This window comes from Candoia aspera, chromosome 4 (assembly GCF_035149785.1).
Source record: "Candoia aspera isolate rCanAsp1 chromosome 4, rCanAsp1.hap2, whole genome shotgun sequence".
Taxonomy (NCBI): domain Eukaryota; kingdom Metazoa; phylum Chordata; class Lepidosauria; order Squamata; family Boidae; genus Candoia; species Candoia aspera.
In genome coordinates, this window is record NC_086156.1 from 109,372,040 (window position 1) to 109,388,879 (window position 16,840).

The window sequence follows — 16,840 nt, forward strand, 5'->3', positions numbered from 1 at the left end:
ATTGGTGACTTGGACTCAAAAAGCGAAGGGAAGAAAACTGAGTTGTGGAGATTTAAAGATAGATTATGCAAGCTGTGTTTCAAAGAGCAGGCACTTAATATACCTCTTTGCCCTTTGTCTGTCCAACTTTCAAATGCCATCTCACAGTGTGATTCTCCATCCAATTCCCTTACCAATCAGATCTAAAAGCCAAGAAAAGTTTCAAACAAAGGGTCTTGGAGATGGCTGTCCAAGAGGACACCACATCCCTTAAACATGCTAAGTCCTTGAAGTGGCTTAACAGAAAGTGACTTAACAGAAATCAGCCTCCCAGAGAGAAAAAATATTTGACCACCTACATGCCTCAACATCTTAGAAGAGCTTTCTCTAGAGCACATTTTGAACAACTAGGTTCCATGGTAGGATATGGGAGGCTCCATGGAGTTCCATTTGAAAGAAAGACTGTGTATCTGTGGAGTATCAGCTGTCAAAGACATTGCAAATATCTTGATTGATTGTAAACTATATTCTTCAGAAAGGACGATTTACTTAGATCCTCATTTAAAGACTAAAAAACTAAGAAGAGAAGAGAAGAGAAGAGAAGAAAAGAGAAGAGAAGAGAAGAGAAGAGAAGAGAAGAGAAGAGAAGAGAAGAGAAGAGAAGAGAAGAGAAACTGTCTTACTTCTTGCAGGGAACAAACCTGCGTATCACCAGCAAAACTGCAGTTTTTATATCAAAGGCTATTTCTAACAGGGTAGACTACCTAGAACAGATTGGAATAGATTGCAGGGGTGATGATTTGTTATGAATAATTCCTATGGTTTTCCTTATATTGGTTTCACAGGTTTTTGATATGGCCAGGGGACTAATAAATAAAATGTGTTGTTGTTAGAAGCAAATGCTGACATATTTCTTACTTCTTTGGTATAGCTTGCACAATGCAGGCTAAACCTTTGTCCAGACTTTTGTATGGGTCCAGAGAAGATTCGATTTAGGTGAGCAAAAGTATGTTGATAATTAAATCTGGGTTGAAACTTTACCCCAAGTCAAAGCACTACCCATGTATATATTATCTGCATGGAAGAAGCTTTTCTCTGTGTTCTTATACACCTTGAGTTTATTTCACATTTACCTGGGAGGCTCTGTCATTATGGATAAATGAGCAAATTCTGTACAGCTAAAGCTAAAGCTCTTGGATACACGATAGATACGGAGACCGAGGAAAATGCTATAGATATTGACATGATATAACCCTACCAAAGAAGCCCCAAAGTTGAGTTCAGATCTAGGGAACATATTCACATTTCCAAACCCTCAGAGAAACTGTACCTCTGAATCCTAACCATAATTATCATCATTCCCCCTTGCAATTACGAGATTATCCGTATCCCCTTCCCCCATTCCTTGGGGAGTTGTAAGTCTATTGGAAAAATAACAAGCCACACAAACCAATATCAAAGCATGTTTACCAGCCATTCAGAGTTACAGTAGATCAGTTGCACAGTGCAGCCATGGCTTCAGTTCTCACAGTCAGCAACCACTCAGGTTGAACAGCACTAGACAGAGACCCTGCTGGGTCAAATCACTGCAGTGTCATTCGTTTTCTAGCCAGAAGAGTTCCACAGAAGATGATAGCATTGGTGGTGTTGGTATTAGTGCTACTTCCACTGGCAGTGTGCAAAGTTCCTAGCTTTAGGTGTAACGTTAGTGAGCCTCTTCCTATTCACCATAAGTATTATACATCTGGAGATCTCATAATGGGTGTCATCATTTCTCACACTTACCGTTTTTCAAGTCCTACTTCCTATGAAAAACGTCCTTCTTCTGCACTCTTCAGTGATTTTGTGTAAGGCACTTGATTTTCTTAATCCTACCACATGTGTTTTCCAATTACATTCTAAGTCTGTTTCTCTGTTGTTGTGTTAGAGGGAGTGAACTTTGTCAATGCAGGTTTGTTTAGTCATTTAGTAGGAAATAATGGACAATGTTTCCTTTTTCTTTTCTAAGAATGGAGGCAGACTCCACTGTGATGCAGTCTACCTTCAGGGCCATGTTTCTGCTGGTTCCAGTCCTTACACACTAAGCATGTAAAAGTGTGAGGATTTCTTTTCAACACCATGGTCATTTGCCTGTGTTGTCCCTCCAAATTTTGGGAGTTTCCATCCTAGGACATTTGGAAGGGGAGCAGATTAGGAATTCTTCATTCTGAGATGGATCTGCAAATTATTACCTTATTTCCTGCTACACATACTACTGGGTGATAGATACCTTTGAATTTTTAAGAGAACATTTTGGCAAGAGTAGAAAGAAGTATGTATGCACATTCTGATAGAATTTACTTCCCAATGTTGTAAACTGAATTAAAGGAATTAAATCTCTCCTCATTGCCCTCACCCTAATCTTTGTGTGTTCCATGCAAATGGTCTACACATCTTATGCTGCAGGGGTTGCAGCATGAAGAGGATAAAAGGAGAGATAGTTTTAACCTTGCCGTGTTAGGTACAATATTCTCAGTCTTAAACTGGATGTTCCCCTTTGTATTTAAGGGCAAGAAAGGGAATGTATGAACTGAATGGAGTTGTTGCTAGTTTTTTTCCCCCATAACTGAAACAATAAGAGAATAAGAGATAACAGACTCCCTGAAAAATCCCAGAGTATTATATATTATATAACCTTATATGTTTTTCACCAACATTTGGACCACACTCAGCATATGATAGACACAACTAATTCCTGTATTTTTATTCATTTCTTAGCCACTGTCCAATAAATGAATTTTATTGAAAATCAGGAGTTAGGATGTTAACTCTGTCTATTTTCAAATCACTTTGAAATCTGGAATGAATGCAAACCAACACAAGAACATGAGTGCCATTGATTTTCTTGGTGAACAAATGAGATTTTATGACCATTTTAATGTTGTGTCTTATACTGAAGATTTAGGGTAGGTTTGCTGTGCTTTGCATAAAACTCGGCATACCTGAAAGGAGTCTACATTTGTGTCCCTTTAAACTTATGAAACAGTGGAATCTGAGAGCCTAACCTTGTCACTTAAAAGCAATTGTACTGCTTTGTACCAGTATAAAACGAGGAGACCATGGTCTATCTGTTGGTTTAAGGTCTAACAATACACCACTACTCAGTACCCATTTGAAATGCTTATTAAGGACCGGGGTCTTCCGTGGGTAAGTCACACAGCAGAAATACGCTTCAGGGTAGAAGCTTTTATGGGATCTGATGGGCTTTGCTTTCTGCTTGCTTCAATGTATAGGATAATCGATGTCCATACAGAGAAAAAGTCATGTGACAATGGCCTTAAAAGAGGAAACAAGAATTTTACATTGTTTTAGTGAAAATTTGACAGAAAGAATCCTAGCTACAGAAAGAAATACAACAAGGCAACATACACAATACCTCATTTAGTAAGCTTTGATACCACATGCCAGCTTCCTAATTCTAAGGTTTCAAAGCAATCCTGAATGGATCTGTGCATAGTCTTATCCATTTTAGAGCAGCGGAGGAGTGAAAAAAGTGTCACATGATCTGGGGTGGTCTCCCTGCTTCTCCCTGTTTTGTGTTACATCATGTTTCAGATGATATTGTATGTGTTTGATGGTAGTTTCCTGTAAGGCTTGCATACCAAGATAACTCTAAACAACAGTAACCGTAGGGTCCTTGCCACAGTGGACAGTTGGAGATCTGCCCAGGGTGTCAGACTTTGTACTCCTGGCTTCTGCCTCAGCTCTTATCTAAGGAATATTTCCAGCTGTGTTCCAGGTCTAAATTAGGGCTTAGTTAGTTCCATGACTAAGGGTGATAGTTTCTTGTCAGCAACCTCTGCAGCAGCAATGTAGTTGATGATTGCTCTTGTTGAATGTGAGCTTCTGACATACCAGTCTGCCAAATTCCAGCTTCTGAAATCATACAAATCGGTCTCCCAAATTTTGACACTGCTATGGAGCCAGGCAAAACTTTTTTTCTGAAAGTGAAGCAGTAGTGTCCTAGTGGACACTTCAGAAGAGCTTATGGCCTACAGATTCACCGTTCCTGGACGTGTATATGTGTGCTCATGCCCAGCGTCCTTGTTTCCAACTAAAACAAACCCCACAAAATCTAAAAAGAGGAGGTGCACAAAAGACCTTCACAAAGGAAGGAACACAAAAGCCATTCTGAGAAAAGGCACCAGGGGACATCCAGAAAAATATTTAGTAAGGTTTGCATCTTAAATCTCCTGAAGAATTCTACTACTCTGAAGGGGAGGTTCCTTCAGAGAAGTCATGGGATTATCCAAGGCCATGGGCCAAGCAATCTAAATTCAAACAACTTCTTTGCTGAAAGATCAAAATTGTAAGATGTCCATTCCTCTCATCATAGGGTCCTGAAACAGCACTACCAACACATCCTGGCTTTGGAATTTGCTTTAAAGGAGATAAATCACAGTGCCAAACTCTTACCTAACATCACCCTGGGCTTCCATATCTACAATAATGATTTTAGGGCAAGGACAATTTATCTTGCTTCCATGGAACTTCTCTCCACAAAAGACAAACTCCTCCCAAATTATAGATGTGATGCCCCAAATAATCTGGTAGCAGTTATTGGGGGACCTAACTCTGATGTCAAATTCAATATGGCAACCATTCTCTGCATGTACAAGATCCCACAGGTAGGCAGTACGAAAAGCAATAAATACTTAAGAGATGTGAACCTCTTCCATCACATCTGAGGCATTTTTGTGGCCTAGGATGGGAAAAAGTAAGCAAAATAGAGAGAAATTCAAGGACTTAAATAGAAACTCTAGGTTTCAGAGAAAGAATGCATGAAATGCTTTTGTTTTGGAACTTCTGTTCCTTTGTTTGTGGAGCTAAATGTATCATGTAGACTAGGAGCAGCTCGGTATGACTGTTAGCTCCATTCAGGCAAATCAATGCAGGCAATGAAGCTTCTTTATTTTATCACTTTCCACACAAAAATGCAAAAGAAAAATGTGGCAGGGTTTTTTGCCATTTCTAATAGGAATCACATGAAAATTGAATTGCGAACAAAAAAATAGGAAGTAAAAAATGGAGGAAGAAAATAAGTTTTAGAACAGATGATGAACCAGCAGTGCATACAGAGAAACCCACATACATACTCTATATGGGAAATATTTCTGGTCTTCCCTTTTGATTTAGCTCACATATGGCTCTGATCTACTGATGGAGAAAAAAACCCAAGGAGTCTTTTCCCAGCAAATGTTCCCAAATGTGGGCCTCCAGTATGACGGTATTCTCAGGTTGTTGCTGTATTTCAGCTGGAGATGGGTTGGAGTGGTTTATCTGAAAGACGTTAATGGAGAGAGATTTGTACAGGAAGTGCTTCCCACGTTCTCCAAAAGTGGCATCTGCTTTGACCTCATACAAAGATTCCCACAGCTAACTTTTTCTGCTTATATTGGTCAAATGGTGAAGGAGGGTCTCGAAACACTCCTGGGTATCATGAAAAGCACTGCAAATGTATTCATAGTCCATGGTGAAATTCAGACCTACGTTGTTTTGAGAATGGTGCTTTATTTCTCAGAATTTGAGAATGTACCAGTGGTGGCAAAGATCTGGATTATGACAGCTCAAATGGATTTCACATCACTTCCCTTTCAGGATGACTGGAATTTAGACTTCATGCATGGTGCTTTATCACTTGCTGTGCACAGAAAGGAATTGTTTGGCTTCCAGAACTTTGTTCAGGCCAGAAATCCTAAAAGGGAAAGAGAAGATGGCTTCATCAAAGCTTTTTGGGAACAAGCTTTTAACTGTGCATTTGCTGTTTCTCTGGTAGACCAAGAGGAGAGCAAAATCTGCACTGGGGAAGAACAACTGGACTCTCTTCCTGTACCTGTTTTTGAAACAAGCCTAACTGCTCACAGCTACAGCATCTATAATGCTGTCCATGTTGTGGCTCATGCTCTGCATGATATGCATTCAAGCAAGTCCAGGCACATATCAGGAACAAAGGGAGGGAGTTGGAAGCTTCTGCATCCACATCTGTGGCAGGTAAATGGTCTAGCAAGCTGAGATATATACAACTTTTCTCCATGACTGTTATGTACTGTCCTGAGCAAAATCTAGGTCATTGACTGTCTTAAAATCTAAACTAAAATCTAAAACCATATAAGTTCATTTTTTATATGGAATTCATTAGTACATCTAATTAAGAATGAATGCTGGGGATGTGATTCTTTTCTTGTTGTTGATGACCATATCTTATTTTTTTCTTGTGACACATTAATTTAAGCATCCAGATAAAGCACTATAAAATAACACGACTCCAGCATCCAACTGTTTCATTATTTCTTCTTGTCACATTACTTTATTTAACATAATTACCATGGACTAAAAGTAATGTTGTCCATGGTAATCACATTAAATAAAGGAATCTGAGAAGAAGAAGAAGATAGCTTTAGGATAAAGCAACAACAATACACATTCTCTAAAATAATTGGATAAAATGTTGGTGTTTCTATTAAGCCAGATAAAACCTTTGGGGGACAGAAAGATTAATTGTAAATTTCCAGTTTGGAAAACTGCTATCTTAGGTCTTCTTTTCATATCCTGTTCATGCTTTTCCTTTATTTTTTTCCTCGTTCCTGATTTCAGTTGCACCACTTTCTGAGAAGTACTTCATTTAACAACTCTGCTGGCGAAAAGGTTTCTTTTGATGAAAATGGCTCATTAATAGCAGGATTTGATGTTATCAATTGGGTCACATTCCCAAACCAATCCTTTCGGAGAGTTAGAGTTGGCAAAATAGAACCTGCGGCTTTTCCCAAGGAAGACTTCACCATTCATGCAGAAGAAATTCAGTGGCCCAGCCAATTCAACCAGGTAAGATGCACGCTCAGTGTGCAATGCCGGAAGTGATGTTAAGGAATTTGAAATGTGGAAAGGTGCTCACCAAGTGGGTGCAAGGATCACCCAATCCACACTGTGGGCTAATCCTGGCTTCTGAAATAGCCAGAAATATTACAGATGTCTAAAAGACAACTTATTTGGAACTGTTCCCATTCTGAAGCATGGATTGGAGGAAAAACGGGATTACGTCCTTCTGCAAAAATTAGAAACTTTATGGTCTTTGTTACTTTTATTTAACAAATACATTTTTTGAATTTATTATTAAATAAATAATTTGATTTAGCAAATAAATAATTGTGTGAGTTCTTGAAGCATCCATGCTATTCGAGACTCCAGCTGAAGAGCATAATGCACACCAAACACTTCCTCAAAATAAGGATGCTATCCCATTCTATTCATGAGTGTGTGATACTGTATATCTGTTTCTTCTTTCATTCTTCAACAGACAAGACCTCTTTCTCTATGTAACAATATGTGTCAGTTGGGGACTAGTAAGGCAAAGAAAGAAGGGAAGCCATTTTGTTGCTATGATTGCCTTCCATGCCCAGAAAGAAAAATTGCAAACCAGAAGGGTAAGAAATCCTGGATAAAGATTCCTAAGAGGACAATATATCAAATAATCAGGCAATGGTACAGTATGCTCCTGACACATCTATATATCCAACTCTATTCAGTTTTACAAAGTCCATTAAAGTTGGCTTATTCTGCAGGCCTTAGGGTGGATGTGCTATTAATAGATAGAAAGACAGATAGACAGATAGACAGACAGATTTCAGGTCAGTTAAATCAATGGAACAAATAATCTTTGCTTTCCACTTCCCTTGATGGACCACTGTCATTGCTCCTAGCCTTCTTTCTCAGTTTGTGTCGGTGTGCATGGACATGTCTGTATAATACAACAAATGTTCTTGCTCAGAAATCAACCTGCACAAATACATCCCAAGCTTCAGCAGGCATCATAATTCAGCAGTGTTATTAGTCTTTTAGAGATAACATCCTTCACTGAATTGGTTGGAATGAGCAACATAAAAGAGTTTACCATGTTGCTTCTGAAGATAGATTTGGGAGTCTTCCCTCAAAATTGTTGATGACAATGATGCCAAGTGTTTGTGTTGATGAAATGTAACAAAAGAATCTTCTTGAATTCAGGACTTACTGCATGGACCATGTGAGGAAGAAAATTAAGTGTTGGGTTACTTAGTCTTTTTGGGAAGCAGAGGGAAGGAAAAAAGATTAGAGAGGCTGAAAAACATCCCACAATTACTTTAAAAATAAATGTATTTTTTTTAAAAAAAAAATAGGGAGTGATGTTTTCCCATCTAGTTCAGCATAAAATTTTATGAAATTTTCAATATCCTTAAAAAAGAATTTTTGGATGCAATTTAAAAAAAAAAAAAGACTTCACAAAGCAGCCAATAAAATGAGCAACAATTATGAAGACCATAACATCACTAAATGGGCATTGAAAGCAGATATATTTATCTATTTATTCATTCATTTATCTGTCGTATTTCTTTACCACCCATCTCGTAATAGTGACTCTGGGCAGTTTACAAACAGTTAAAAATAGAAAAATAACATATTGTTAAAGTAAAACAGTATAAATATACATATAAATATATATAAATATAAAATGCAAAGTATAAAATTCAAGATGGTGAATAAGAATATTATCATATATATATATATATGTGTGTGTGTGTGTGTGTGTGTGTGTGTGTGTATGTGTGTGTGTGTGTATCACACACACAAACACACACACACACACATATAATTACTTTACACTGCTGGTACATCCCAGTTGTTAGACAAAATGAAATATTTGCTTATCTGGGTGTTAACAATTAGGAATAATATTAATAACAACAACAGCCAACTAAGAGATTAGTTTTGTGTCTGTTTCATTGAGGTGCAAAAATAACTTGTCTAACTAGCTGTGGGTTGTACGACTTCAGCATGTTGCAAGTGAGTTTATTACCATATAATATTAATATTTCCATCTTCAGTAAAGAGGGTGCCAATTGTATGAAATGAATAATGTATCTTCCAGCCTATTCTACATCTTCTATTTTATATAACAGCTCTTAAAAGTGGGGAAAAATGTTTTAAATAAAATTCAAAATTTCAAAGAAGCTGAGTATTTCCATCCAATAATAATTTCAATACTTTTAATAAGTGAAGCAGTTAACTCATTCACGTATGCTATTTGATATGACTTAGTCATTCTCTCTCAGTTCTAGACTGGAAACACACACACACACACACGCAACCAATCTGTAAGAAGTTTCTGGCAAAACACCTCTGAAATTAAAGTGATTCTGTGTCAGAAATTCTAGAAAATCTACAAAAAAAACCCACTTGGTATTTTTCAGATATAAAACATATATACTAAAATATCCACATCCACTTATCTTTTATGACACTGTGTCTTTCTTAAACCATAGTCTTCCTGGATATTATTTAATTTATTTATTTTGTTATTAGATTTTTCATCCCGCCTTTATTATTTTTATAAGTAACTCAAGGTGTCGAACATACCTAATACTCCTTCCTCTTCCTATTTTCCCCACAACAACAACCCTGTGAGGTGAGTTGGGCTATAAGAGAGTGACTGGCCCAAGGTAACCCAGCTGGCTTTCATGCCTAAGGCAAGACTAGAACTCACAGTCTCCTGGTTTCTAGCCCATTGCCTTAACCACTAGACCAAACAAAATACTGTATCTGCATCATTTAGATAATGAAAACCATAATTTGAAATGTTATTACACTTAATTAGATGCTAAGGTGTTACAAAATATCCATAGAAAACCACATTGTGTATTTCAGATATGGATGTCTGCATTCAATGTCCAGATGATCATTATCCAAACCCCACCCAGGATTCATGCATTCCAAAGAGTCAAACCTTCTTGTCCTATGGAGAACCCTTGGGAATCACTCTGGCCAGTGTTGCCCTTTCATCTACTTTACTCTCTGCTTTCATCCTGGGCATCTTTGTTAAATACCACAACACCCCCATTGTCAAAGCCAACAACCGGAACCTGACCTATACTCTCCTCATTTCACTCCTCTTCTCCTTCCTCTGTGGTCTCCTCTTCATTGGCCACCCAGAGAAGCTGACCTGCCTCATTCGACAAACTGCTTTTGGCATCATCTTCTCAGCAGCAGTTTCTTGCATCTTGGCCAAAACAATAATGGTGGTTCTAGCATTTACTGCTATCAAACCAGGGTCCAGGATGAAGAAATGGGTGGGCAAACAATTGGCCAACTCCATTGTTCTTTTCTCCTCATTGATTCAAGTCACGATTTGTACTGTGTGGCTGGTAATCTTTCCCCCATTTCCAGATGTTGACATGCATTCAATGGCAGCAGAAATTATTGTGGAATGTAATGAAGGTTCAACTTTCATGTTCTACTGTGTTTTGGGATTTATGGGTTTCCTGGCCATTGTCAGCTTTGTTGTGGCTTTTCTGGCCAGAAGATTGCCTGATACATTTAATGAAGCCAAGTTCATCACCTTCAGCATGTTGGTCTTTTGCAGTGTTTGGATGTCTTTTGTTCCAACTTACCTGAGTACCAAGGGAAAGTACATGGTGGCTGTGGAGATCTTCTCCATTTTGGCCTCTAGTTTAGGGATACTGGGCTGCATCTTTTCCCCCAAATGCTACATCATTTTGCTGAAGCCAAATCTTAACACAAGGGAGCAGCTAATAAGAAAAAGTAATCTCTGAACTATGAATCTGAAATACTGTAAATGTATTTAAAGGAACACTGCTGGAAAGTAGCTGGTGTGTGAAGATTTCAAGTTGATGGGCAGGTTTCTCTGGTTTTAACCCTTATTTGTATGCTGTCACATCGGTTGATGCCTCTATGTAAAAGCTGGCTCTTCACCTATAGTGTTCCTTCTCTGCAGCATTTTTTGTAATTTTCCAAACAAGGACAACAATGTAGCCTAAATACCAATTTTTCTAGGAATTATTTCTGACTTTAAATATGAGGAAAATTCAACTTCCTAAGTTCTGACCACAGAACCTTTATACAAATTCTGACATTCTCTATTAAAGAATGCCTGTGTGGATGTGCATGTAACAGATGAAAGTATAACCTCTTTGGGCGAACTTCATTTAAATTTGTGAGTTTCCAATTTAGGTCTGTATTTAAAGTTACAAATAAAATTGTGTCCATTTGTTAACCTCACCTTCTTTGACCTCTTTAATTGGTGCAACCTTTTGATTCTTCCTTCTGTTTCTTGGAAGCTGGTCATAATTTGAAATGATGAAGAGAGAATAGCTGCATGTTCGTTTGCTGGTTTAACAGAAATTATTAAGTTGGCTTGATTACAATCTGTAAAGTTACCCAGCTCCCACACAGAGCAAATATTGTTTTCCAGGAACATTTACATTTATGCAGGAATTGCCCTAAGATAATTTATCCTGAATGATTTCCATTGTATCCATAGTGGTCTGTTCTTTCCCCATACCACTGAAACACAAATCCAGTCACACCCACCCAACTATCTAAACAGATAAATGTAGATTCCCTTCACATGCAGATATTTTTCTCCTTTATTTTATAACTGAGAAATTCCTCTGAATCTACCCAATGCATCATGGACAATGTCTAGAGAATTCCAGAGCTTCATATAATCAGTTCTGAGGACAATTGAACTTTTGTTTAGGTCTCTTTTCAGTTTTTCCAATTGCTCCTCTGCATTACCACATTGTTGCTTGAGATGTCCTGTGCTCCTGATCATGCAAATACCTTGTAAACTGGATGATTTAGAAAATGTTTAATTTTCTTTTTTTATTAAAAAATATGTTTTTCATTTCCTTTGCTTTTGGCCATTAAAAATCTAGGTGCTCTTTTTCTGTCCAGGGAATATGCTCACATATTTTCAAAGCCTCAGAGCTGACAATTGTGAACAAGCATGGCCCCTTTCTCTCTGCAATAACAAATGTCTTGGAGACACCAGTAACACAAAGATAGAAGAGATGCCAAGCTGTTGCTACAATTGCCTTCCATGCCCTGAGGGGGAAATGTCAAACCAGACAGGTAAGAGGTATGATAGAGAGAGGTTTTCAAAATGTGGAGGTGATTGCTGGATTAGGGAAAGAAAAAAAAAAAGATCTCATGGAGTCATCTCTGTGCTCTTGAGTGTGGCAGAGTATCTTATTTGACAGAGAATACATGGGAATACAATCAAGGGCACAAAGGAGGTATCTTCTGTGATACTCCTGAGCCCTATTTTCACTTTCTTCTACCAAGATGGATTCTCTTTCACAGTGTCTAACTGAAGTAGTACATAAATCTACAGAATTTCAGTAGAAACCTACATACATTTCTAAAGCATCCCAGAGATTTCTTGCTAATGTTTTCTTTCCCAGATATGGATGACTGTGTCCAGTGTTCAGAGGATAGATATTCAAACTATGGCCAAGATGCATGCCTTCTGAAAGATATAAGTTTCTTGTCTTATGAAGAATCATTACAGATCAGTTTGGCCACATTTGTTCTTTCCTTCTCTTTTGTTACAGCTTTGGTGCTGAGCATCTTCTTCAAGCACCAGGAGACTCCCCTAGTGAAGGCCAATAACCGGAACTTCATGTACACTCTTGGCAACTCTCTCTACCTCTGCTTTCTCAGATATTTATTTATTTATTTATTTATTTTCTATCCTACCTTTATTATTTTTTTTATAAATAACTCAAGGTGGGGAATATACCTAATACTCCTTCCTCCTCCCATTTTCCCCAACCCTGTGAGGTGAGTTGGGCTGAGAGAGAGTGACTGGCCCAAGGTCACCCAGCCAACTTTCATGCCTAAGGCAGGACTAGAACTCACAGTCACCTGGTTTCTAGCCTGGTGCCTTAACCACTAGACCAAACTGGTTCTTTGCTGTTCATTGGGCAGCCCAAGAAGATACCATGCCTCTTCTGCCAAATGGATTTTGGCATCATCTTTACAGTGGCAGTTTCTTGCGTGTTGGACAAAACCATCATTGTGGTTCTTTCGTTTATGCCCAGAAAGCCAGGATCCCAAATGAGAAAATGGGTGGAGAAAAGACTGGCAACCTCCATTGTTCTTTCCAGCTCCTTTATTCAAGCCTCTTTATGTACTGTGTGGTTGGCAACCTCACCTCCATTCCCAGATTTTGATATTCAATTACTGAAAAAAAAATGTTCTAGAATAGAACAAAGGTTCTGCTATCATGTTTTTATTGTGTATTGGGTGTTATGGGTATCTTGGCCATTATCTATTTCACCCTTGCTTTCCTGGCCAGAAAGTTGCCTGACAGTTTTAATGAAGCCAAGTTTATCACTTTCAGCATGTTGTTATTTTGCACTGTTTGGATGTCCTTTGTCCCCACCTACTTATGCACCAAGGGGAAATACATGGTGGCTGTGGAAATCTTCTCCATCTTGGCCTCCAGTGCTGGCTTATTGGTCTGCATCTCTTCCCCTAAATGCTATATAATTGTTTCAAGGCCTGAGCTGAATAACAGGGAAAATCTAATGAGGAGAAAGGATTAAAGAATATACCTTTTCCAGAAGAAATTAGCCATAATTTAATTTAATTTTAAGAGACTGGGTTTAGTCACAATAACATGTGCTGTTTGCACAAACAGTATCTGCTTAGAACTAATCATAGATGGATTGGAACAATCACTTTTGGTTTTTGTATTTCTTCACTGGAATATAAACTTCATAGGAATACTGTTTAATCTTAGAATAAAACAAAATTATTATAAAAATATTTGCTGATGTTCCCACCTTTTTAGTTCGAAATGCAAAATGAAAGTTATATACATTTATATAATAAGTATTGCATGGACAACTGTTTTTTTCATCTCTAGAAATATGTTGCAAATTCTTAGATGTATTGTGCTTTATAGTGAAAGTGGAAAGCCAGTTTGGTGTAAAGGTTAAAGGCACTGGGATAGAAGCTGGGAGACTGTGAGTTCTAGTCCAGCCTTAAGTACTTAAGTATAAGTACTTAAAAATACTTAAATGCATTTTTAAAAAAGTACTTTAAATAAGTAGACACTGTATTTCCTAAGCAACAACTGGGCTTGGTAGTTACAAGGAGGCAGGCAAAGGAGACAACAAGGAAACTGAAAGTGTCTGGTGACTGGAGCTTGAAATGGTCCAGTGGGAGTTTTAGTCTCACAGTTACTGGGTTGACGATTTGTTCAATTTCAAAGGGTCCCACAAGCTGGGTGACTTTGGGGTAGTCTCTCTCTATCAGCCCTAGGAAGGAGGCAATGGAAAGCCACTTCCAAAAAAAGTTGCCTACAAAACTTCATTGACCTGTTGATGTAGTTACCAGGAATCAAGACTGACTCAAAGGCACAAGTGCACACACAAACACACACAAACAAGAAATTGAGATATAAGATATCACATGTGCAACAGATTAAATAGATAGACAGACAGACCAAGATCTGATTTATTTTCTTTTACTTAGCTCAATTTTCTATCTCAATCGGATTGAATTTGTGATTCACTTTAGATAACTGATTTGAGCTGAATTTTCAACAACCTCCTATACCAGCTGTGTCTCATCTTGGGATTCTGTGGCTGTCCTCCACAGCTCTAGCCAATTCCTGGGAAAAAGACATCTTTTCCCAGGATATTTCTTTCTAAATCCAAAGTGTCCTACAGCACAATTAGCTATGTATTTGCAGCAAGGAGGTTGTGTGAACTTATCGTTAGACATTACAAACAAGATGCCCTTCTGTCATGAAGGAAGGAGGGAAGGAAACTATGGTATAAAATATAGAGTTTTGCAAATACTTTGGATGAGGCATTAATTCAAGACAAATTTCCATATATCAGAGACCACCTCTGAAGTGGTCCAAAAGAAAGTAAGCTAGTTCTGAAGATGTAGACCCACCTGGAGCCCTGGAGTGTCAGCACATGTTAGGTTCTCCTGTGAACTTTGCAAGGTCTCCATCAATTAAAAAAAATACTTCCAAAGATTACAGCTGATTTTTTTCCTGCTTTCTAGTCATCTTCTCCATCACCAAGTCTCCACATTCTTATCTGGTATCAAGAAGGTACTAATAGAGCAGAAGCTCCTTGTGAACATATGAACTTGTTTCTATCACTCTCATTCATTCCCCAAAAAGACAATGATGTCAACATTGGTTGAGGAAACTCCAAGCACTATTGCAAATCTCCCCTTGTAAACATACAATGATTGTCTGACCTTCTTTATGGTGAAATAAAGAAACCAAACACCAGACACACCACATCCCAAACTGGTCCAAAATAGTTGAGGCATCACAATCTTGGGGATTGGTGAGTAAAGGGGTTGTATGCCCTAGGTGTTCCTGGGTATTGTACTTAACAGTACAATTATTGTATTATAATTTTGTATTATAGACATGTATATAAGCACATATATTTAAAATACAATAAGCTACAATTCTAGTGAACTTGGTCAATGAAGTGCACATAGACAGAACTGTGGTAAGAATTCAGTAAAATAGAAAGTGAGAGTAAAAGATGAATTTGCCCATTTTATCTTAAATGTTTTGCTTGTCTTTATATCATAATAAGAACCTTCTCTAAAAGAGGATGTGAATCAGTGCTTGCATTTTTAAAGGAGATTCAACTGGAGGCTCATGATTTGAAGAGGGTTTGATGCAATCCATCCTTGTTATTCAAGATTCAAGGAAAAAACAAAGTAATTTGAGAGAGATTCTTTGAATGTTCCTTTGCTTTTGTTTTGTTTAAGTCAACTCTCAGCTATAAAGGGGAAGATTATAATGCCTCCATTTAAATTTTTGGCTGAATAGGATGAAAATGACAAGTTTACAATGATTTTATTTTTTTAGAGTTTTAATATGAAGCTGTCACTTTTCTGCTTGAATTACTGGAGTTGTCTAGCTTGACTTTGCACTAAAACCTGACCTCTCTTTTGGATTTGGGTCCATTAAACCACTTTGTATAACTCTTGGGATTTCTATTTAGATTTCTGTTTGATGCTTTGCACTTGATTGGGTTGGATACTTTCAGTCATTAAGCTGAAAAAAAATCAATAAATTGTTGATGCACAGTTATGGGGGAAAAAAGACTAACAGGAAACCTGTTTTGTTTGGTTTTTAGATCTCATAAGTTAAATTTGAATTTTGCACAGAGTTTTATGCTGTTGTCACAAATATCCACCTTCCAAACTGACTGGAGTGATCAATTTCCTGTCCTGTGAAAAAGGACAAAAGAATATTTACCCTGAGATTTGAAAATCATGTTTTGTTTTCTATGTCCAGAAAGTCTAAGCTTTGAGCAGGTGACCAATATTTCCTGTAATTTTCCAATTCTATGTGTTTATTTTCATATTCTTGGAAATCCCTGGGTACTGATTATTACCAAAAAGCAAAGTCTGGTGTCCAGAATTAAGTAATTGAATATGCAAAAAAAAAATTAATTTAGTTCCTACTGAACTCAATGCGAGAAATCAGCCATAATGTTTTTGCCATCTATTTGAATGGAAATTAAGTTCAGAAATAAGAGCTGGAATTAACCCAGTGTTTTCAGCCTGCCTTTCTGCCTTTCCCATCTGTAATTATCAAAATAACCATTATTATCTCTGCCTCTTGTCTGGATGATATCCATGGCAGTAGTAGCACAATTTTTTATCAAGACTAAAAACTGCTATCAATAGCATTGCACCATTCAGACAAGGCTGCTTTATGAATAATGCTCAGTAGAAATAGAAGCATTTGCAATACCATTTCTGCTGAATGAATCACCATTCAGGGAAGAACCTGGGACTCACATCTTCTTGCATTTCATTGTATGCTTTAATGAAAGGTTTTGGAAAGCAGATGGTAAGTTTCAAACAAAGGGTCTTGGAGATGGCTGTCCAAGGGGATATCACATCCCTTAAACATGCTAAGTCCTTGAAGTGGCTTAACAGAAAGTGACTTAACAGAAATCAGCCTCCCAGAGAGAAAAAATATTTGACCACC

General features: G+C 37.7%; 1 protein-coding gene across 1 annotated transcript; it reads left to right on the top strand.

The window, feature by feature from the left end:
- Positions 1-1,737: 1,737 nt before the first annotated feature.
- LOC134497017 (vomeronasal type-2 receptor 26-like) lies at positions 1,738-10,598 on the top strand. The gene is made up of 6 exons (XM_063302732.1): positions 1,738-1,826; positions 4,355-4,646; positions 5,155-6,009; positions 6,613-6,840; positions 7,313-7,439; positions 9,694-10,598. Exons 1-6 carry the CDS (start codon positions 1,738-1,740, stop codon positions 10,596-10,598), a joined length of 2,496 nt encoding a protein of 831 aa, XP_063158802.1.
- The last annotated feature ends 6,242 nt before the right edge of the window (positions 10,599-16,840 follow it).